Below are 23130 nucleotides of genomic sequence, written 5' to 3'. Positions count from 1 at the left end.
AAAATAACAAACAGAAGGACTTTTCCCCTTTTTATTTCAGCTTCTGGGAAAGGAAGTAACTTTACCAGAGAAACAGTGAAATCTTAAGTTGGACTCTAACTGACAGGCCAGTATTCTAATGCACTAAAATCTACTGTAAAGAGTTAAACTAGAAGTGAAATGTCTAAAGTACCTTCAGAAGATCCACCTGTGTAAAGCCTGGTAGGTATTTCTTGGTGTCCAGTTTCCAGATGGGTTGGTATTTCACCACATGACAGTACATTAATGGGAACAATGGTTGTTCCTTTACCTTCTCTCTCTGCAAAACTTCCTTCAAGAGTAGTTGAGGGTGTTGCAGAACTCCCTTAAGCTGAGTTAGCAACAGCTCATGCCAACACTTGAATCAAAACTGGGTCCCCCTTAGCAAGAGCTTCTGTAAGAATTTTCGCATACATCAATTTTTCATTTAAAGTCATGCAAATAGCCAGCTTTTCCACTGCCTCCTGAAATACAATTTCCCTTGACCTTCCAAACCAAAGTGACTTGACATTAACTCTCTGCTTCCTCAGCAGGCTGTCCCTGATCAGAAGTTTCTGACACTTAAAACATCAGATGAACTCTTGATTCCAAGAATGTGTAGCCTTCCTTCTCAAAAGGCTTAAATTAGGTCATGTGAAGAGGAGGAAAGAGGCATGCAGGCAATCTGCTTTCACTGGTGAGTAAAGTGTATGATCTTCCCTGCTTTCTTGGTAAGTAAGAAAAGATGGATATAATTAGCTGTCCCAAGGACCAAATAAGCTTCTGACTTGCTACAGAGTAGCTGAAGGTTATGTACAGTGTAGCACACAGACGAACTCATATAAATAGTCGTCTTAGAATTACTAAATCTAAGGCCCTGCACTCTCAACTCTAATGGAAGACTACTGCTCCTAGTTATTTACAAACCTTTCAATTCAGGATAAGTTTAATAATATTATTTTGTGCACTGCTATCCCAAATAGTGACTGAAAATAAAAAAATATGTATTTTCCTTCCTCCTTTTACCTAAACCTGCCATTCTTCGAGAAGAATGTTGCCTGAAATTCTAGTCATGAACATAATCAACTCAAAGACTCACTCATGACTGAACTAATTTGATACTGTTTCCCTTAAGTCTCCTCTATACATAACATTTCTGTCACAATGAGAACTCTGTTCAGGAGAAATATGACAATGGAATCTCGAGTTCATAATCACAGCTGAAAATCCTGGCTGTCAACTAGAATTTAGCGATGTGCAGTTGAGATCTGGTTCCTAAGAAAACTTTAGTTGCTGTCAGGTGTCTTCTGGACAGAGCCTCCCAACAGTCCTACAGTGTCTACTTGGGCATGAGGCCAAATGGCTTTGGAAACCTCACAGTAATGCCCAATGAGTGCATGGGGATACTCCCTCAAACTGCCTGGGGAGTGATGCTACACAGATGACAAACCTGCTTCTGTGAGGGCTCACGATGTAGTCTCAGAACAAAAAGGCAGCACTTGAGAAAAGCTTTTAATATTCTGTGCTTGCTACTGCAGTTTACTGCACATCTAAAAAAACCACATGATGTGCTCCTTAAGATGTGAGAGCAACAGATGTGCAAAAATCATCTTTTAAATAACTAAATTTTATAAACACTGTGATACTAATATGCAGGAAAAAAAGGACAAAATTCAATGTTGCCATGTGGACCTTAATAGAGCATGATGTTTTCTGCTTGTTCCCTGTACTTGGGAATGTAGCATATCTCCTACTTCTACACAAACACTGACTGCTGGATGTAAGCAAAGCACTGGTTTATCTTTAACAGACTCTGAGCTCAAATTTGAAGTTGCCTTAACTTCCCAACTTAGAGAAATAGACAAGGCTTTTCTTACATAAATGTAAGATATATAGTAGCCTCTATCTTAAAAATTTCAAGTAAAATTTTGACGCAACTCTATTTCTAGGATCAGCCTAAATTCAGAGATAAACATGTAAGAACAAGTCAAATCAGCTTCCACACTAAGGCTGCTTTAGCTAACAGAAAACTCTTTTTACCCGAGACACAAGAACCACATCAGATATCTATATTAAAAAACCCTCCTCTGAACAGTATCTGTTTAATTTGAGGATTTTTGTATGTCTCCCCTACTTCTCTATATCTTTGTAAGCTTGGCTTTTATCCTGTATGTTGGCTGTGAAAATGCAGGGGGTGGGGGGGAAGAAGCGCTACCAGTTCTCACTTGATGGATTAAATTACTGTCTTTGCTCTGTGGAAATTCAAGTACTGTAACAACAGCTGAAGCATAAGGCACCAATGACTTCCAAGGATGCAAAGAGTAACTGATATCTTAATATAATACAAAGGAAACAAGGGGAAATAATTTTGCTAATGACAACTGCATTATTTTAAGTACTTCATTAGGTTGGCACCAAGCAAGCAATTAAAAATACTGAAACCATAATTCCAGTAAAATGCTGGATGGGTAGGCTTTAGATAGATCAAAGGATAAATCTTAGATATAAATTTGTAACTACAAAGTGCTAAAGAAATATTGCAGATTAAAAAGAAAACCCGAACTCCAATGTCAACCTCCACTTTTAAGTTGATGCCAGAGTGTTCTCTGTGGCACCTGGCAACTCATTTGTATCTTGTCATGCCCCTTCCACTGTCATGTGGACAAACCCCCACTTCCAACACTACACAGGGACTGCATTAAATCTGACAAGTAGACAACCGACTGTAGCTCAGATATCAAGTTAATGCAAATCACAAGCTAAGCATGGTTAAATAGTTACACTTTTTTCAATGAAAGTTAACAAGGGGAAGACGTGAAGTTTTTGGTGTTCACTCAGGAATCAGGCAGGTAAAACCAAACCTGGTAAAATTGCTCTTGCTTTATTTGCAGATGTGCCTCATGACTCAGTAATAAGAAACAGGATGACTCTGTGTTTAGCATGCCAGCACTAGAGATCATTGCATAGTGCAGAACTTCTCTCAATATTGGAAATAATTCTGATATGGTAAAGGTATCTTGACTATTGTGACATTCAACTACCAACTACAACCTGTCTAAAGCTTCTGGGTGAAACTGGTCTCTGAAACAAAGACCTCTCAATGCTGACAGGGTGGGAACTTGTTCCAGTAAGACTAACTGGGAATGTGGACAACTCTGGCTTGTAAAGTATTTTAAGTTCTGTAGAAAGTAAAAGGGTTCAAAAAACCAGAAATATGGATGAGGGAGAACACACTCATGTTTTCCAGGGTGTTTTAAAATTGCATTAGAGCAAGCAAGCTACGTGCAAGTTCTGCTTTGGGTCTCTACAGAGTACATGTCCCAGCTTCTGGCAAGTCCTGTTCCATCTTTTGGGTGGCTAGTGTCTCCTTTTAACCCATGAAACTGATTGTTTGTCTTTCTATTCCATTGCAAGGAGTCTAACAGAGTGAGATTTGAGGAAGTGCACAGAGGAAACCTCAAAACAAAGGGGAGGTTTTTTTCTTTTAGCCAATTAAAGCTGCTCCCTTGTTAGTTTTGTAAACACAGCAGCAGGTAAGCATTTCAAATGAATAACCTGCCAAACACCTACCAGCCTAACAATGAAACTGGAAACTTATTTCAATGTTGCTTCTAATTAGATTGCTCAACTTTGGAATGCTGCATCAAACTAGTCCAAAATTCCAGTGACTATTCTAGAAACTGATGAACAAGACTGTCATTAACTTCAGTTCCTGTGTGTTCAGCAGACCGAGATGAAGTTGGAAGTGGAACTTTCCCTGTCTGCAGAGTAATATAAAGCTCATAGATATTCCTAGTGATCCTGGTATAACTGTATTTTCACTACAGCTCTACCCATCTTTCAAAGAGAATAATGCTGTGCTAGGAAGACTTCCTAGGCAGAAACACAATGGTGAGAATAAAGCTGGAAAAAGCTCTGGGAGCTGGGAAGATGTTGCACAGGGAAATTTGAGGACTGTAGGAAAGTAGGCCAGCCTTTGACATGAGAAGTTTTGCCTGCAAGTGTTGGAGTGCTTGAGCTACAGGTGTATATTTACACTGACCACAAACACGAATTTCATAACTCTGTAATTGTTCTAGAGTTAATACTGTCAGTTAATATTGTCTCTTCTTGCTTATGTTCACTGCATTGCCTTGTTTCAGGAGACTTCTGAAGAATAGGCTACTACATGGCCTTCAAACGAAGTTCATGGAAAAACTTACCCTAAACTGATAAACAGCTACAGGACAATTAATCCTAGAGAGATTTTTATAAGACTTCTCTGTACAGAAGCAAATAAAAGGTGATATTTTGTTTGATTTGTAAGATTTATAACAGAAAGCAAATGTCTTTACTCCTGTGTTGAGAGGCAAGACATGGCACTTGAACCATCCTGTGAGAATACACCAACTCTTTTGGGTTTTCTCCTCTTTGCTGTTCTGACTGAAACTTCACAGAAAGAACTGCTTAAAGAAGTTGGACTGTGGTCCCTCAAGAGCTAGATGTGAATCTGCTGCAAACCAGAACTGGATATTTCTAACCTACAGCACGGATGCTTTCCAAATGCTGGTAAACCACACTAAACAGGGTAACTATCTACAGGAACCTTATTCTAGCACATTTTGAAAAAAAAATCCTGTGCTAGTTGATCTCAGAACAAAGGTAAAGAGGCAACCCAAAAATTAAGGAAGTTGTTGAGGGGGAGCCATGAATCCTGAACTTTGACTGTTGGGGAAGTACATCACTGGTGTTATTTTCTTTTCATAAAGGATGTTAAATACATGCATTTAACATTACACACTGAAGATAAAATGACAGAACAAAATCTGAAGAATGTGTTGAAAGAGTAAGTGAGGGTCAAGTAAAATGCCCTTCTGTATCTTGACAGAGTAACTCTCCCATCTTCCAGAGGCGAAAAAAAAAAGGCATAATCGAATTTCATGCATTTGAGATCACAGGACCAGATGTGCATAAATACTTGCAGAAATAAGACTTGGCTAATACTTCACACAAATGGATCTTCAGTTACCAACTGGACTGATGCTGCTTGTAGCCAAACAAGTGCATTTTCATAGCACTAAACTACCTGTAGATATTATGTTGGGTGTAACAACTGCTGTTCAGACAAGTGCCTTCAGAGCAGTTTGTTGATAAATACACTTACAAGCCCTGTTAGCAAATATTGTCCCTGAACAAGTGATGAGCTCTATTTGTTGTCTGCTTTCAAAATTTTTCTGCAGCATTTTTATTGGACTGTTAGTGTTCAATATTAACTGGTGCCACAAAAATTCTCAGGATAAATGTAATAATGTATAATATTCTCATTTTCTTGCCAGTATATTTGCCTTGGTTTTAATATTTTTAAAATAGCAAAATCTATGAGAAGAGGTAATAAATGTTCCTGGCTTGGATTTTGGGACATTAGTCACAACATGTTTCCGCACTAGTGTCATAGAGGAAGGAAAACCTAACTTTGCATTGAAATTAGAGGGTGGATTTAGGCTATAATTTAATTTCCACGTGCTCCAATCATCCAGCATGCCCAAATGAGCTGGAAAGCTTGTAATTAACCCGTTTTCAGGAACCACAAGTGAACAGAATTCTTTGAGGAAACTCTGATTACTCAATATGAACTGGACTTCCAGCTAGAGTGCCTGCTGTTGTGTTAAAATTAGGGATTATTTTGGAAGCCTGATTCCTCAGTGGTGCTTCTGGCCCTAGCAACTGTTCCTGCCTCCCAAAGTATCCCTTGCACACAGCCCCTGGGTTCAATGCCATGCTCCTCTCTTGTGCTGAAAGCAAGTGCCAAGGTTGCAGATGTGCTTAAGTTGGTGGAGCTGAACTCCCTCCCTTGTGGGAGCAGAGGAGAAATTTTTCAGATACTCAAAGTATAAACTGAACAGTTTTTCAGAACACATTTCTCTCTTCCTTTCTATTCATTAAATGAGTATATGCAGCAATAGGGTGGCTGGAAGCTAAAGCATCTCTAAACTGCAATTGTCCCTGGAACAGACCCTGCCCTTGGACAGAGGAAGGGAAGGCTGAGCTGATGTCTCCCTTGCAGGGAGCGTGGTCACAGCCGGGCATGAGCAGCTTCCTGTGGGGATGGTGTGGTGTCTCAAGGCTTCCTCATAAATGAGGAATGTCTGCTCAGCCTCTCTTCTGGTTTACTAAAGACAACATAGATGTTTCTCAACTATTTCAACTTGCTAAAAGTTTCAGTTATGAAATGCTTCTCCAGACTTTCCTGCTTATCAGACTTTGCACTACATGGCCCCTGTGGCAACTATCAAAGTACTCTACCATGTTTTTGGAGAAGTGTGGTCCAGATTTTGACTTAAACTGTCCTGCCAGAAGTAAATAAAGTTTTGAGGGGTTTTTTTTGCAAGGACAAAACAGGAAGACTAGACCTGAGACACTTCAACACAGACTGCAGAGTGCTTCTAATAAAGTTTCTTGTCTATGCTATGGCTGCTTGAGATCAGCTTGTTGTCTGGCATCCTTCCTCTCAAAGAGCAAAAAAGCATTTTCTCTTTAAGACAGCAAACAACAAAAAGTATTATTTCATTCAGACTTGGACAAAGGCCTTTATGTAAATTCTGCTATCCAATAAAGACTATGTACAAACACATGCAAAAAGCACTTAAAACTTTGCTCCTTAGGCTTAACTTTCAAGGCACTCCTCACTTCTACCACCAGCTTAGTCTGGTCTTGTCAGAAGCTTATTCTTCTAATTGCCAGCACAAAAGGTTTTTAATTTATGTTTTGACAGCTAAAATTCTACATCTTCATAAATACAAAGAACTGTCAATAGTGCCAGCACAGAAGCAAAGGAACCAGATGCAGTACTAACAGCTGGGGGAGACTGCAATGATTCTATAAAAGTCAAGAAAAACAGCTGCTTATAGTTTGATAAAAGCTATCTGTCGAAATCCAACCTAGAAAATCAAATCCTGCTACAGCTGGCATAGAGATTATGAACATCTCACAGGACAAAAAGCCCCACCACCCTGTTTAGAAATAATATGTTTTGATCAAGAGGATATTTCCTTCACCTCTGTCCTTTTTATTATAAAAAAAGAAATATAAATGAACTCACAACAATATCTAACAACAACCTAAAGGGCAAGATAGCAAGCTTGCATTTGCCTTCTAAGCTTAGAAGAATTTACTTCAGTAAAATATTCCACATGTAAAATAAAGCTACTCTATTTCTCACACCCTTAGTTTGAACACGGGCCTTTAGGTCGAGTCTTTCTCCACTTTGCTGAAATCCTGGGATGGAAGGTGCACAAAGGCTCTCGCTTCTCTTCCAAGCTCAGATCTATCTTATTTCATCAGCTTTAAATTCACATCCAGGTACCACAGGCATAAAATCAGAATGCTTTTTGAAAGCCACAACATGAAAAGTTTTTAAACGAGCTGCACAGAAAGGCATCTACACGCAGAATACGTCAGCAATAAAAGACACTGCAAGACCAACACATGTGCCAGTACCTCACGGTATGACAAGGAACAAGGTGTTTAGCAGCTCCTGGACCTGACGACCAGGTATTTCCTTTCCAAGCAGAGGTGCTTAAGCGCAGGCAGGAGGGAAAAGGATCAGATCCTCCTGGCGCAGAGCTACTTCACCTGCCCTCTGTAAGCTGTCCTCGCTGCGGGTGGGGGGCTCCTGCTGCCCGAGGCCGCCGCCCCCGGCCCAGCCCCTCTCAGCGCCGGGCAGGGGCCGGAGGGGCGGTGGTCACCGCCACCCGGCTGAGGACTTTGGCCGCGAGGACCCCTTCACCCGCGGGGCAGGGACGGGACACCGGCCCCGGTGTCATGGGCCTGCTTCCTCGTCCCCCCGCCCCAGCCGGCTCAGGGCCGGTCCCAGCCCTGAGGGACCCTCCCGCCACCGCCGGAGCGCGGACGCCATTGAGAACCGCGTTGCCATGGCAACCCCCCTCCCGCCCCAGGGGCCTCGCCAGAGCGGGGCGGCGATCCCCGCGCCCCCCGCGCCGCCCACGGCCCCCGCACGGAGGATACAGCTTGAAGCCGCGGAGGATCTCCTTGGCCCGCTCGTCCGTAGCCGACATGGTCCTGCCGCGCCGCGGGCGGGCGGACGGGGCTGGGCCGGGCCTGGCGGGAGCGCGGCGGTGACAGCGGAGCCTCAGGACCCCCCGCCCCTCCCTCCCGCGCACCCGCCACTGCCCGGCGCAACCAACCCCAGCGGCCGCCAGCGGCCGCCCGCCGCAGCACCGACCAATCAGCCGCTGCCGTCCCCTCCTCGCCCTGCCTTCTGGCTGAGGAATGACAGCGCTCCTGACCAATCAGACAGCGCTCTCCCTCATTCAAGGGTGGGTGCGCAGCGGTCGCCGAGACTCTTCGGTTGGGCCTGACGTGGCCGCGATGGAGGCGCCGCAGGATGACCGGGCGGTCCCTGGGCCGGGAAGCCTCAGCGGGGAGCAGTCGAGGGGGTGAGAAGCTGCCCCGGGCCTAGTCAGCGGCGGCCGAACGGCCCGGAGCCGCTGGAGCTTGGCTGGCGCTTCTCCCCTGGCAGTGGGGGTCCCGAGGTTTCGTCTCTGGGTCTGCTCGGCGGAGTTCCGCCCTTGAACTCGGGTGGTGCGGTCGACCCGGGTGCTCAGACCCGGAGCGGCTTCTGCTGGAGACCTTCAGAACCCACTTGGACGAGTTCTGTGTCATCTGCTCCAGGTGACCCTGCTTTGGCAGGGGGTTGGACTGGATGATCGCCAGAGGTCCTTCCCAAACCTAGCAGTTCTGTGATTCTGCGTGTCCCGAGGCCGGAGCCAACAGCACCAGCATTGTGGAGAAGGTTTAAGATAAATAGTGTGCTACCCCTTGGAACAAAGGCAGCCTTCTTTGTGCTGCAGAAATTTGAATCACAGATCAGTTTGAGTTGAAAGGGAGTTTAAAGACCATCCAGACTGGTCTTGAACACATCCAGGGACGGGGCATCCACTACTTTGCCAGGCAACCTGTGTCAGTGCCTCAGCACCCTCACAGGAAAGAATTTCATCCTTATATCTAATCTAAATCTGCCTTCTGTCATTTTGAAGCCATGCCCCTTGTTCTATCACTAGAACTCTATCGCCTTGTAAAAAGTCCCTCTCCAGCTTTCTTGTAGGACCCCCTCAGGTACGGAAAGGCCTGAACAATGTCACCCTGGAACCTTCTCCAGGCTGAACTATGCAAATTCTTCCAGCCTTTCCTCATCAGAGAGGTGCTCTAGCCCTCTAATCTTCATGGCCTCTGTGTTTGTGTAGCAGAGTTGATTGTGGGGGGGGGAAGTCTCAGGTTTGTTAGCACATCCCAGGAGCCAGGCTGCTCTTTAACATGAGCTAATTAACCCCTCTCTTAACAATCTTGAGTGCAACTGATAAAAGCATTAAGTCATGGATAAAATAAAGCCAGCAGTTGTAACCCAGTCCTCAAATGAGGACCAGTGAACAGTCAGGGTGCCATCAATACACTCACTCATGGCTCCACTTGCCTCCAAATTGCCCACTGTGCAAAAGTGGAGAATGTGAGTGTTAATAAAGGCTGTATTTAATGGATAGGAGCAAGGCCAGTATCACTGACAAGAGATCTTAATAATAAAAATAGGCAGCATTTATTTTCCTGTGTATGATCCATGCTCAATTTCCCACCATCACTTTTAAGTGTACGAAGGGGTCATTTTGAGTCTGGGCAGAGTGCCAGGGGTGAGCTGTGCAAATGTATATCTATATTTTGTTAAGAGTACATCCTGGATTTGACCTAGGTTGTGGAATTGCATGCTGTCTAAAGAGGAGGGACTAAATATCACTGAGAAGAAAAGACTGAAGAGGAGAAAAGGCAAGCAAGACAAAAGGAGACCTGGAAAAGGGAGAGACAAATGGTTGTATGTAGGAAATGAGCCTGCCAGGTGGAAGTAGGACATGCTGGTTTAGAGAAGTCATAAGAAACTCCATCCTCTCTCTGTTCAGGCTCCTCAGAGATGAAGGAGCCAGAGACCAAGTGGATCTCATAGAAGGGAAGTCTTGCAGCTTTGAAGGTCTTCTCTAGCACAGGGACAGGGATGTTTGTGGAGTTTTGAGTTTGCATTTCCTGGCCAAGTCTCAGAACTCCCAAAGTCACCTTGCTGTGCTGGCAGGCACAGGCCTCTCATTCATGAACTTCTGAACATCACAGAAGAGCTCATAGCTGAAGTGTGAAGCTCCTGTCACTAGTGCAGGGCCAAGCCACCGTGGAACACGTGACAGCACAACTCAGAGTGACAAAAACCCTGGGATCTCTCACAGTCCTTGGGCTGCATTAACATAAACTGCACTCTTGAGCACATAATCTTAAAAATCTCCTTGCAAGAAAGTTGCTGCAAATTCGTCTATTCCTCGGTACTACTTGGAACTGAAAACCTTTCCTTCACATCCCTGGCAGGGGTAACAGCTTCTGAGCTACCACGGCAGGCCAGAAGATGCCTCCAGCCTGCTTTCTGCTTCTCCAGCAGCTGTTCTCAAGGTGCAGGTAAGGGAGCTGGTGTTTCTGCAGAGCAGAGTAACTGGGAGATAGTTTAGATAGCCCCAACTGGGTCTTCATCCCACCCCACACCTGATGGAAGAGGTTGTACAACTTCACATCTACAACCACCCAGACATCACTCCTTGCCTGGCTGAGATGAGAGTCCAGCAAGCAGCTTAGTCCCTGGATCCTGGGAAATAGAGTTTGGAAACATTTCAGTAGGGCCTGGGACCTCCCCTCCGCCATGCTCTGGAGGTGTGTGCTGGCAGCTGCAGGGAATGGGGATGAATGGATGAAGGGTCGTGGAAACACACACAGGTGAGTAATGAAATATAAGGAAACATACAAGAAACACAAGAGTGTTTTCACTCTTGGCCCTCTCCTTGGTGAGGTCAGATGTCCTCAAAGTCTGGGGGTTCAGGACCCCACTGCCTGGGGACATTACTGTGGCAGTGCAGGGAAATAGGGTGAATTATATGCTGCCTATAAGGGACCTGGAGTGCAGAATCACAAGGGGAAGAGGTGGGGCGAGTCAAGAGATAATGCCAACATTAAAAGATAAAATGGATTAACATCTCCTGGCACACAGAGAGCTGCGTGGGTGGAGCAAGAGGTTGCAATAGCTGTTTAAAAGGGAATGAGACAGCTGGACATACTCATATTTTTCCTCTTAAAACCAAAAATCCATCCCAAAAGCTGAGCTTAGCTGATGCTGTCCTCCAAAGTCCAGGTCAGTCAGCCAGGCTGGCTGTCAGCAGTTGGGAGGTATCAGGACAGGGACTCCTGGCTGACCTACATGGGGCTAACAGATGATTTTTACCCTCAGGCTCTAGCAAAATGTCACAGAATCCATGGAAAATAGCTCACAATCATATATTTCCATTTCTATTTCAGCCTGGAATTCGAGCTTTAGCGAGTGTTGGGAAAAAAGAGGCCACACACTGCTTGTCCAAGGCAACTGTTCCAGCATGTCTGCAGGATGACAGGAACCGTGGGCAAGGGCCTGGTTAGGATGTGATTAAAGAGGTAATTCTCCCTCCCTGTGCAGATGAGGGCTAAGTGTGGCTTAAGTAAATTACTGACTGGCTTGTTATAGCCCTGGCTGAGTTCCCTTGTTGCACAGGGCCTGATTTTTTACATCCAATTTGCTGTGAAGCCCAGAGTGTCACAACAGCATTCCAAGACATGCATCTCCGCCCTTGTCTGACACCCCTTCTCTGCTGGATGATGGGACCCTAGGGACCTGCTGTAGATGGCTCTGAGACACAGGCTAAGCCCCATCAGTTTCCCTAATAGTTTCTGATGTTCATTCCTTGAAAGTTCACCCCTCCTGACCATGCTGGTCCATGATTTGATGATCTTCAGGGACTTGCTGACTGAAAGCCAGAAGCACTTTGCTCTCAGCTGAAGGATTTTTAACATTTTATTCACAACATGGCATGGATGAGCCTACAAACAAATTGGGGAGATTAACAACCCCCAATTCCCTCTTGCTTCCACTCTTGATGTGATACCCTTTCAAGCATCTTTTGGCTCCTGATCTATGCTCTGGGAAGGATCTTAACCCTTCCAGTTCCCTCCCTGCTCCCCCATGTCACAGCCAGAGTTCTGCCCTTTGGTTTATCGTTTGTATGGACCATTTTTCTATGGAGTTCAAAATCAGCTCTGTCTTCATTCCATCTCTTGCTATTTCCTAGGAGGACTGGCCTGAGAGGCTCAGCTGGTAGAATCACAGAATATCCTAAGTGGGAATTGACTCACTAGGATCATCGAGCCTAACTCCTGTCCTTGCACAGGACAGCCCCGGGAATCTCACCGTGTGCCTGAGAGTGTTCTTCAAACACTCCTTGAGAACTGCCAGGCTATGATCACTTCCCTGGGGAGTCTGTTCCAGTGCCCCGTGCAACCATTCAATCTAATAATGGCCCCACTTCTAATAACGAAGTGGCCTTACAACAGCAGCCCTCTGCACGGGTTATTTTGGGGTGCAAACCCCTGTGCTGCTGCCACAGGACCACCCATCCGCTAAACGAGAGGCAGGAATTTTACGTGCTTATGCTGCAACAGCTGCTGGGACGCAGCGGAACAGCTGCTCCAGCATAAGCACGTGAAGTTTGCTCCGTGGGCTGCTGGAGCATGGCTCTGCAGGTGCCAGCACAGCCAGCCCGCCGTCCCCATCCCGGTACCCCGGGGATGCCGGGCCGATGTTCCCGCTCCTTGCGGCCGCCGGGGGATCGGGCGGAACGTTCGGCGCGGCTCGCGCGTTCCGGGGGGAAAGGAGCCGCGCGCGGACACCGGCGCCGCCATCATGGCGGCTTGAGGCGCGGCGGGTTCTGCGCCGGGAGCGGCGGGACGGGAGGCCGGGAGCGGAGAGGTAATGCCGGGGCTGGGAGAAGCCTCCCAAGAACAGGGGCGGCAGCGGGGGACCCCCAGTAAATTACCCCCTGCGGCAGGGCTGGGTAGGGACCGAGAGCTCTGCCCGGGGTCTGGGGAGAACGGCAGGGCCGGGAAACCCCCGCCTTCCTGCTGCAGGGTCTGCGGGCCGCTTCCCGCCCTGAAACTCCTTGAGCTACCTTAGAAAGGCCTGACGGCGAGAGAAGCCCGGCTTGTCCCTCTGCTTAGGTTGTTGTAGTCTTTGGACAAGCTACGTTGGAGTGTTTGCTGTATTTCAGTCACTTCTCACTGGGGTAGATCGGTTTTGGAAGCAGCGAGGTGTTCCCTGTGACACGGGTGTGCACACAGGTTGTAATAGCATCGCAGTTGTCCGAACATTTACTCGGAAAGGGGCAGAGAATTGGCGTCTCTTCCCCACCAGGGTATGGATACAGCCAGCCAGTCTTTTGTAACCTCATACACCAGCGTGTGGTGTGATCACCTGTGAGGGAGGACAATAGAACTGTGAAGTATGAATCTCATTCCCAGCACAGTCAATCCATATTTTCTTGCAAGGAAATTGTCCTCTCTGTGAGCAGAGGGAACACACTGATGTGTTAGGCAGGTACACTGACTGTTCTGTAGTGCAGGGCACTGACTGTTCTGTAGTGCAGGGATTTCTGGTCAGAGCTGAGGTGCTGTTCAGCCAGGCTGCATGTGTGCCCCTGGTGGGAAGAACCCCAGAGAGACTTTGGGGTCTGAGATATCTCAATGTGGAGACTGCTAAAGGCTGCCCTCTAAAGCTGAGGCCATTTGTACCTCCAGGTGTAACAGAACAAAGTAAAGTGTATTTTTAGAAGTTGACTAATACAGGAAGCTGTGATGCTTTCACAAGCCTTAATTTGGTTAGGTCTGGTGGAAGAGCAGAGCCCCTGTATGACTATGCTGCCCCCACAAGGGTGGGTATGGGTCCAGCCCATGTGGGTCACACAGAACCAGACAGGTTCTCTGGTGTTTGGTTTTCATCGAGGTTATACCCTCTGCTTGATAATTACCCCATACAAACATGACACAAAACCTCCCTTATCTGCTAAGTCCTTTGTTTGGTTTCTGAATAACATGCTTGGGAAGTTTTGTCTTGGTTGTTTGTAAACAAACAGCTCATTTTGTGGAACTTGTTAATAAATAGTGGTTTACATTTCAAAAGCAACATGTTGGTGCTGGGAGACAACATGCACACCAGAAATGTCAGGCGGCAGCTGAAGACAAAGACCTCTCTTTAGAGGGGACTTTAATAGAGCTTTTGTAGTAAGGGTATTTTTATCACTTAAGCTTCCCAGTTAACCCCAAACACTTGAACTGCGCAGTGCAGACAGGGGAGCTGCTTACAGGCCCCAGTTCTTTTTTCCTTTTGGGCTCAGAAAGCAATGGGAATTATGGATACACACTGTATCAATAGGCAGAGTCAAGGGAAAAGGTGGATGTGAGGGCATACAGAGTGCATCAGTCCTTCCCAGGGTATTCTGTTAGTTGCTGCTTTGGAGCTGTGTAATGAGGAAGGAGGAAGTCAGTCAAGTGTATCAATAGGCATCTTTACAGTTGGTATTATTTGGCAGCACCACTAGAAGGAAAAGTCTGAAACAGTATGAAATCTAAACTCTTGTCTTATAAGAAGGGATCTGCAAGAGTAGATCCTTTTAGGGAACTGCTCAGACAGAAATTTTGCATAGAAATTGTAGGAGTCATCCTTGCTCCCCAGCTAAATCAGCAGTTGAACCTGCTGGGTTTTTGACCTGCCCCCTGAATGCTGAAGAAAAGGCTGGCAGCTGAAATGTTGCTATGCTGAGCACCTTCTGGTCCCCTGCCAGGCAGAGCTCAGCAGAGGAGAAAGGATGTGTTAATATTTTGTTCTTTTACTGACAGATTGAAAACCTAGAATGGCAGGAGAACAGAAGCCGTCCTGCAATCTTCTAGAGCAGTTCATTTTACTAGCCAAAGGAACAAGTGGCTCAGCTCTGACTGCTCTTATAAATCAAGTGCTGGAAGCTCCTGGGGTTTATGTCTTTGGAGAGCTGTTGGAGTTAACAAATGTGAAAGAGGTAAGAACTGAGTTTTTATTCTAATGCCCCTTCTGCACTACCCGTATAAGGGATTTCCAGAAGTTTCCACGGGCAGCCTGTGGGTGAAATTTCTGTGCCAGGAGGGCCTGTTGCAACTTACTAGGTTGAGAGATGTTTTTGAATAAGAGACGGACCTTGCTTTTGCCTGTATACGTTAGGTGTTAAAGAATACCTATATAAAGCTTTGCTACCTTAAGGCAGTTGCTAGCACAGCAAAAACCTGGCAGCAGCACAGTAGCAGTTTTAAAAAGGCACTTTGGCAGCCAACAAGGAAAAAATCCCTTTCTACTTCTTTACTGTCCTGGAAAGCAGAACTTCAGTGCTCTCCAAAAGTCTTTGTGAACAGATGTCTAGTGTATCAGGCCTGGGTGGTAACCAAATCCAAACCATTTCAAACCAAGGTGGAAAGCAAGTTCCAGAGCTTTTCCTGAGAGTGCTTTGCCAGCCCCTGCCTCTTCTACAATGAAGGAATCTAAGCTGAGTATCTCTGCAGCTGGTGTAACACAGTGCACAGCAAGTTTGGCTTTCCAAACAGGCTCTTAAATGTGCATAAAAGCACCTCGATGGTTATTCAGTATCAAATCACAAGTGCTGGCTTTTTCCTGGGTTTGTGTGCAGTTAATGGTATTAAAACCCCAATCAATAAAAATCACTGCTTGCTGCTGCTCTTATTCCAGTGAAGTGTTTGCAGGCAAGAGAAGAGCTTTTACCTCCAAATGCACTCCAGTTACAGTGTCCCAGCTTGCTTTGCTTTGAAGCTGTGGTGGCTCTGCAGGTAAGCTGTCCTAGCTTTCAAAGGATCCTCACCAGCCATCACCTTTACCCGCTTGCTTATCACCTGGTGAGAGGAGCTGGCCCTGTAGGTTGTCAGCTGGAGTTAAGATTTGCATTTTTCTTTTACCTCCCAAGTTGCCACACAAAGCATTGACAGTCCAAACTGGAGTTAAGTTCCAGTGCATAGAAATGGCTGGATCATCTTGACTCTAAAACTCCTGAAGTTTCCTGCTCTTGAAGCCTTAGAAAGGAAGGATCCAGCTTGGGATATATTTGCTTTTCTGCTTAAGTTCTGTGCAGACTTCAGCCATTCTCTGGAGAAGGTGTTTTTCAGGGTTGTGTTGCCCATTTTATATGATGTTTCTTTTCTCCCCATCCAGCTTGCTGAGGGGTCTAATGCTGCTTATTTCCAGCTGCTGAACCTGTTTGCATACGGAACCTACCGGGACTATGTAGGTAAGAGACTGCTGCCTTTTAGAGGCTGGGACTGGGTTGCCCTTCAGGATTGTCAGAGGCAATTCTTTGCTTTCTTAGATGCCTGGTGCAGTGTGGCTGGGTGAAAACATCCAGGAACAGGAGTTGCTTAGGAGGAGAATTGTCTGTAGGGGGGTCTGGGTCATGTGTGCTTTTTGCTTGCTAAAAATGAAAGGAAGGGTTAGAGACTCTGAGGTGCTGCTGGTTTGGATGGGACTGCAGTGCTGGGTTGAATTGGTCTGCAGCAGAATTCATTGACGTTCACAGGCCACTTACCTCTGTAGAGGGAAATTTCAGACATCTCTATGGAAATTTAGATAACACCAGTTATGGAAACTTAGGCAAAATTGTTCTGCATTATTTATAAAAACCTATATGGTTTGGTAGATAACCTTTATTCCATGACGGCATTGCTGAAACAAAGTGAATAATTTCTTAGCTAGAACACAAGCTGAAATACTGACTTTTATGCAGCTTTAGAAAGACTATGTGTGAATCATCTTTGTATCTGTTGAAATGTGCTTTTATCTCTAGTGCTTATGCTTCCATTCTGCAACAATTTAATGCTTCATTTGTGGGTAGCAGCCTCATCCAGACCATTACGGAGTGTGACAAATAATTCTGTCATAGTGCTGTTTCTCTGGGTGGTGGATGAGCTATCTAGTTCCTCTAAAGAGCAGTGGCATCTCTAAGTGCAAGCACTGGAAATTCCAGTGTCTGTGGAGCAACATGAGCCTCATGAATTCTGTGACTGATTAGAGGATGTGCTTGCTGTCCATGGCTCTTGTGTCACTGTGTGACAGCGCAGTTCATTTTAGCCTTTTCTAGTGAAGAAAGAGAAAGGGGGAAAAGCAGTCAAAATGAAGAGCATTGGATGAGGTGGGATGGATGGGAGAACTTGAGTGGCCCTGAAACACTAATTTCCCTTAAAGTAGATATTTTAAAGAGTTTCTTAGCTTTGGAGGGCTGCCAGTTTCCTTTCTCTCTTTAAATATTCATGAGGCTCATGGATATAATACAGTGACAGTGTGGCCATCTAGATTAATGACTTCTCCTGTCTTCCTCAGCTTGGTACTTTGCACTTTAAATTCTGCAGCTTTTCAGAGAAATAAAACCAGCTGTATTTGCAACCAGATCAGCAAAGGGGGAAGATTTTTTTCTGTCAGCTTAATAATGAAATAAAAATTTCTTGGTAGAAACAAAGCCATTGACCAACTGTTTCAGCAAGGCACCAGTTATCAATTACCTTATAATTCCAGAACCAGAATTACTAAAGAAGCAGATAAGAATAGAATTGCCAAGTTGTTCTTAACTTTTCCCCTTCTCTTCCTGGTTGTGCCAGTTTATCTGCAGCAGCATGCTCTGCTCACCAGCCAGCACCCACAACAGCTGGAGGTGTTCGGTATTTCAGGATGTAGTGTAGCATAACTAGCCTAAAGTTCTGGAGCCTGGATTATGTCATTTTCAAAATGAAATCCTGAATCTTGTCTTTTTGACACTAACAGCAAACAAAGATAACCTGCCTGAATTAACAGTGACTCAGAAAAACAAGCTGAAACACTTGACGATCGTAAGCCTGGCTTCCCGAATGAAGGTAAAGTGTGTGGGGTTTGACAGCTGTTGTCTCTTGGTTTTGTTTTAGAAAATGGCAAACATTCCAGAGCACTGAAGTTGTATCAGACTGCATGAGTACTCACCAAAAATATCCTGTACTGGGAAAGTACATGTAGGGTACAGCGTTGTCTCCTTGTGCATTTGGGATATTAACTTAGTGGACTTCCATGGGTTAAGTTTGGGGGTGTCTGAACTGACATACAGATTGGTCAGGAAGGTCTGGGAAACTTTGTATGGCTTTTTTCACTGCTGGTGATGGAGAATCATTGTTTAAAACACTGACTTTTTCTTCTAGAGAAAATTATGCAACACTCTTAATTTCTTCTACAATCCCATTTACCTTTTTTCTTCTAGAATGTGCTATACTATACCAAAGCTTCAGGAATTACCAAAGTTCTGTCAGAATGTTTCACAGCCTGGCAAGCATTTGTTCTGCCATGATCAGTCACTGCTGCACCTGTAGGTCAAAGTGTAGGATACAGTAAACATTCGAGTCTCAACCTTTTGAGACTTAGCCATTCATTTTCACTCTAGGACTGTTAACTTACTCTTGGTCTTGCTGTTTTTAGTGCATTCCCTATTCTGTGTTGCTGAAGGACCTGGATATGAGGAATCTGAGGGAGCTGGAAGATCTCATTATTGAAGCAGTTTACACAGATATTATCCAGGGGAAGTTGGATCAGCGAAACCAGGTGTTAGAGGTGGATTTTTGTATTGGCAGGGACATTCAGAAGAAGGACATCAGTAACATTGTCAAAACGCTCCAGGAATGGTGAGGCAGTCTCTCTACCCTCCTTATTCCTTGTATATATCTTGTCCTGTTTTCCCCCTCACAGTTTCAAGTGCTGGCTCAATTTCACCATGTTCCATTAATCAGGAGTCTTATGCTATAAGTAGGCACTTGGAGGAGGAGTCTGTTGGGCAAGTTTTCCAAGATCCCATCTGGGATTGAATTTGTATTATGTATCAAGCCAAATTCTACCACATTGTGAGCTTCTGCTCTCACTGTAGCTTTTACATGGCAGAGCCCCAGTGACGAGTCAAGGACTTTGCAGAAAGAGGTGCCAAACGGGACTCCTGGTTCTGTGGTAGGAGCTGCAGCACTTAATAATGAGGGCAGAACTGTTACTTTTCAGCCTTTTTCACTATGTTGAGAACAGTGTGGACAAATGCTCAAGAATCACAGCTCTTTGGATAGGATGTCTCTTCAAGTTTGAAGTTTCAGGTGGCTTTGTCTTCTCTTTGCTCCTGCAAATGCAGCCTGTCTGCAACTGTAGTGGGACTGTGGCATTATCTCTTTGTACCTTTGCCAGGAAGCTGTTTCTCATCTTTTTGTAGGATTCCCTTCCCACCTAAAGAAATTCCCACATAGACTATAGAGCCCATTGCAGGTCCTGAGCTGACTGGGAAGTGCTTCCTAGTTGCTATGGTAATGAGTGCATAAAAAGTAATTAAACTGCTGGGCAAATATGCTGTCCTGTGGTGGGGGCAGGTTTTTTGCTTCTCTGCTCAAACTCCCTCAGTCCCATCACAGTGGGAGGGCTCTGACAGCTTCCAGGACCTTGCAGCATTGTTTGGAAGGTAACAGTGAACCCACTGCCAATTCCCTTTTTGTCTTTTCTAGTTCTGAGTTCCATGCTGAGTGCTCTTGTCATTTGAACACTTAACAGGCAGGAGGATTATCTCAATATTACTTTTTTCTATAATTTTAAAATTTTGCATTTGAATACTGTGTTGCATCCTGTTTAAGTTAATTCTGTCTGAAAAGGAAGATGAAAGTGCATTGAACTTGCACTTACTCTCTGTAAGGGTAACACAGACTCTCTAGAGAGTGCTGAGAAATGCATCGAGTACACAGCAAAGCTTTTTCTTGCCAGCTTTTTGCAACTCTAAGCAGGAAGTATAAATTTAATAATCTCTTAAACTTTTAGATGAGCGTGACTTTTCAGATTGCCTGATTGAGCTGCTCCAGGGAGAATTTGTAAACAATGTTTGACATCATTTGTATCTTGCAGGTGTGATGGCTGTGAAGCAGTTCTTTTAGGAATTGAGCAGCAAGTCCTTAGAGCCAACCAGTACAAAGAGAACCACCACCGAACTCAGCAGCAGGTAGAGATGGAGGTGAGTACAGAGTCATCTCAGGCCTCTATGCTGTTGGATAAATGTTTGTTTGCTGAAGGAAATAATCTCTATAATAAAAGCCTGGTTGATTGGTCTTGGCTCTCAGAAGAAGGCTAACAATCATGCAAATCAGGCATGGGGTAGAAAGAAAACACATCTGCTTCTAGTATGTATGAGTGCTAGTATGACCACAAACATCAGACATCTAGCACAGTGGACCTTTTATTAGTAAATTTTTATTAATTTAGGCCAGGTGACTGCACTAACTGTGGTTTCCTGTATTGATTCGTTTGGAAAATTGTGCTTTTACCACAAATTTTTATTGCAGCTCTGTTCCCTTCGTACAAGTCAGGCAGGGGGTAAAAACCGCTTCTCTTTGTAAAACGTGGAAGTGTAGTTAAAAATCTCCGGAGTCTCAATTGCTTTTGCAGAAAGTGCCCGCGGCAGCTCCCCCGAGTCGGGCCGGGCCCTGGCGCGCTCCCGCCGTTAGGTGGCAGCACGAGCCCGCGCTCCGGCCCGGCCCTGCGCCCGAACCTCGGCTCCGGCGGCTGGGAAGGTGGGCATGGGCCTCCCAAGGCACTGCATCAGGGGTTATCATCCCTGCAGGTTTATGTTTGCATCTGCTTGGAGGCTTGATCGGTATCCATAGCACATTTGGTTTTCCACATGCCTTTGGCTTGGAGTTGGCACACCCGACTCCCAGACCTTGGGGGTTTTTTGAAGGTTTGCTCACTGTATTTCTGGTGAGCCCTGCAGAGTTCTAGGGGATCAAGGATAATGCTTAGTGCTGTATCTCTCCTTTTCAGCCAGAGTAGCAGAAACATTACTGCTGCTTCCCACAAAACCAATTTCTGTTCTTGCTTCTTAGGAAGTAAACTGTCTCAGGTAGTCAGGCAGGCCAAATGGCAATTTTGCTTTTTAAGTTCTGTCCTGAGAGTAAATTTTCACTGTCTCCTTTCCCTTTCCTGCTTCTGGCTGACAGAATGGTAGGATGGGTCCTTCTGCACCAAGGCAGTAGTAGGTTCCTCCAGCCAGACAGAAGGGTGATACAATATTGTACCATTGTCCTTAGGAAAAAAAGTAATCCCTAGTTATTCCAAACTGGAAATACTATCATCTGTGTCTGTAAACGAGGATGAAATATTACCTTTATTAAACTCAAATGGAGAGCATGTTACTGCTGGGAGAGTCTCTTTTATAATCTCCACTCTTACACTCCAGGGGTTTTTCAATTTGTTTATGAACAGAGTGTCTGCTGCGAGGGGAGGAAGAAGCAGGTGCTGATTCACTGTCTCTTCTTGGCCAGGTCACAAACATAAAGAAAACATTAAAAGCTACAGCCTCGTCGTCGGCACAGGAGATGGAGCAGCAGCTGGTAGAGCGAGAGTGCCCTCCACACACAGAACAAAGGCAGCCCACAAAGAAGATGTCCAAAGTCAAAGGGCTGGTCTCCAGCCGTCACTAGAACATGCCATCCAAATGTCATTCAGTTAGGAATGACAACAGGAGGAGCAAAAAGGGCCTGTGTCTCCTTTTTCAGTGGGTTCTGGGCCAGTCCCTTCCCAGCTGGCAAGTAAAAGCCCTGTTTGAACAGCTCCCAGTTAGCAGCACCTGGCTAAGTTACACTGTGCAGCTCCTATAAGTTTTCAGGGTGTCTCTGTTCTGGTCCTGTCAAGGAGGACTTTTAAAGAAAGAGACTAACCAAAAAGGGCAGGAAAAAACCAAAATATCTGTGGACCGTTTTGCTCCCTCCCAGCTAGTTCATTGCTGCTTAACCTTGAGGAAGCTGCTCTACTGAATCAGATCATAGGAGAGCTTCTATAGCAAGCATCAGAATCCCAGGGTTGAAGTGTGGCTACCAAAGCCAGGCTGGGAGCGAGGAAGCCATCAACACAGATCTTTTCATTCCCAAAGGGAGCACAGGAAGATTTCTAGGCCAGGAACTGCTTTACATGGAAGCCTTCAGCCTTTCTGCTACCCCTGTCTATTTTAAACTGGGGTGAAATTCACACTACCTCGCTCTGTGAAGATGAGTTCCAGTGCTGGGCTGTTTACTTAACTGTCTGTTTATTGCCCTTACTAAGCCCTTTAATCTCTCACAGATTTAAAGCACTGTTCTGCATCTCTGAGGCATCAGTACAATAAGGAGGAAGCAGGCTGCTCTTTCACACAGACCTTGCAGGTGGTTAGGGGCATGCTAGAAACTATTCCTCCTGAATGTGATGTGACCTCCCAGAGCTGCTTGTGAGTTGTTTCCCCCATTGATACCTTCAAATGGTAATGCATTCACTCTTCCTTGGATGCTGGTGGCAGTGGGAGAGGAGCCTGTTTGGCATGGAGGCAGGCTGGTGGCCCAGGACCCACTGGCAGGGGTCGCAGCAGCATCCCCTTGCTGAAGCAATGGACTTGATGAGTCTTTCTGAATTTGGAACACTTTCAGGTTGTATTTTCCTCCTTTTTTTTTTTTTTTTTTTTTTTTTTTTTACATTGTTGTGATTCTAAAGCATTTCAGCCTTTGTTTTGTGGGTTTTTTTTTTTTTATTTGTTACAAACTAACTTCAGGTGATTTGTACCTAGTTTGGCACGGTGTGGGGTTTTTTTTAAGGGGGAAGCATTGGAACAGCAATTCATAAAAAAGTACATTTTAGAAAAAAAAATTAAAAATGCTGATTTAATGTCAGAGTCTGGAGTCTTGACTTGGAGGCTGTTTTAGGCTTGTTGTCCAATGGCACTTGTTCACTTGAGCATTTATTTGATTCTTGGTGTATGTTGACTGAAGGTCTGATTGATCTCTGATGCATCTGGGAGACAGAGAATCCTCTTCATGTTTTCTCAGTCATTTATCTTTGTCCAGATTTGTGCAGAAGTATGTCTGGCAAAGCTGATAGGTGAGCCCTGTGTCCTGAGCCTAAGCAGCAGCTTTGTTGCCTGGTTGTGGAAGGTTCAGAGTTGTGCTCTTAGGCCAGTCTGTTCCTTCCTTTGCATCTAGCAGAGTGCTGCCTTGTAGTTTGGCTCCTGTCTTTCACTTCTGTAAAGAGAAGCTCTTTTCCTGAGCAGGCAGGGGAGCTGTTTAAGCAGAGGACTGTGACAATGCTCCAGTCCTGCAGCCAGCTGTCACCTGCATTTGCTCGTGTAATGCACGTGCCGTCCTCTTACTGCCACCAGGACTCTTTGTCATCTG

General features: G+C 45.3%; 2 protein-coding genes across 3 annotated transcripts in view; one reads left to right on the top strand and one right to left on the bottom strand.

Annotated features, from left to right (window-relative positions):
* PDE6D (phosphodiesterase 6D) overlaps window positions 1–8153 on the bottom strand; it is a 34498-nt gene extending 26345 nt beyond the window's left edge. The window contains exon 1 of the mRNA XM_009089111.4: window positions 8002–8153. Coding sequence (XP_009087359.1) covers window positions 8002–8051 — 50 coding nt within the window. The 5' untranslated portion in view covers window positions 8052–8153. The remainder of the gene's footprint in view (window positions 1–8001) is intronic.
* A 2105-nt stretch (window positions 8154–10258) lies between these two features.
* COPS7B (COP9 signalosome subunit 7B) lies at window positions 10259–22629 on the top strand. Of its 2 annotated transcripts, XM_009089109.4 has the most exons (8): window positions 10259–10479; window positions 11368–11499; window positions 14770–14945; window positions 16121–16196; window positions 17720–17808; window positions 18398–18600; window positions 19844–19949; window positions 21256–22629. In XM_009089109.4, exons 3-8 carry the CDS (start codon window positions 14784–14786, stop codon window positions 21412–21414), a joined length of 795 nt encoding a protein of 264 aa, XP_009087357.1. In that variant the 5' UTR covers window positions 10259–10479; window positions 11368–11499; window positions 14770–14783; the 3' UTR covers window positions 21415–22629. The 2 variants fall into 2 exon arrangements, with proteins under 2 accessions (XP_009087357.1, XP_009087356.1); XM_009089108.4 differs by lacking the exons at window positions 10259–10479; window positions 11368–11499 and adding an exon at window positions 12747–12847.
* The last annotated feature ends 501 nt before the right edge of the window (window positions 22630–23130 follow it).

This window comes from Serinus canaria, chromosome 9 (assembly GCF_022539315.1).
Source record: "Serinus canaria isolate serCan28SL12 chromosome 9, serCan2020, whole genome shotgun sequence".
Taxonomy (NCBI): Eukaryota; Metazoa; Chordata; class Aves; order Passeriformes; family Fringillidae; genus Serinus; species Serinus canaria.
The sequence above is the reverse complement of the archived record's forward strand: the minus strand, read 5'-3'. Positions and strand labels throughout refer to the sequence as shown.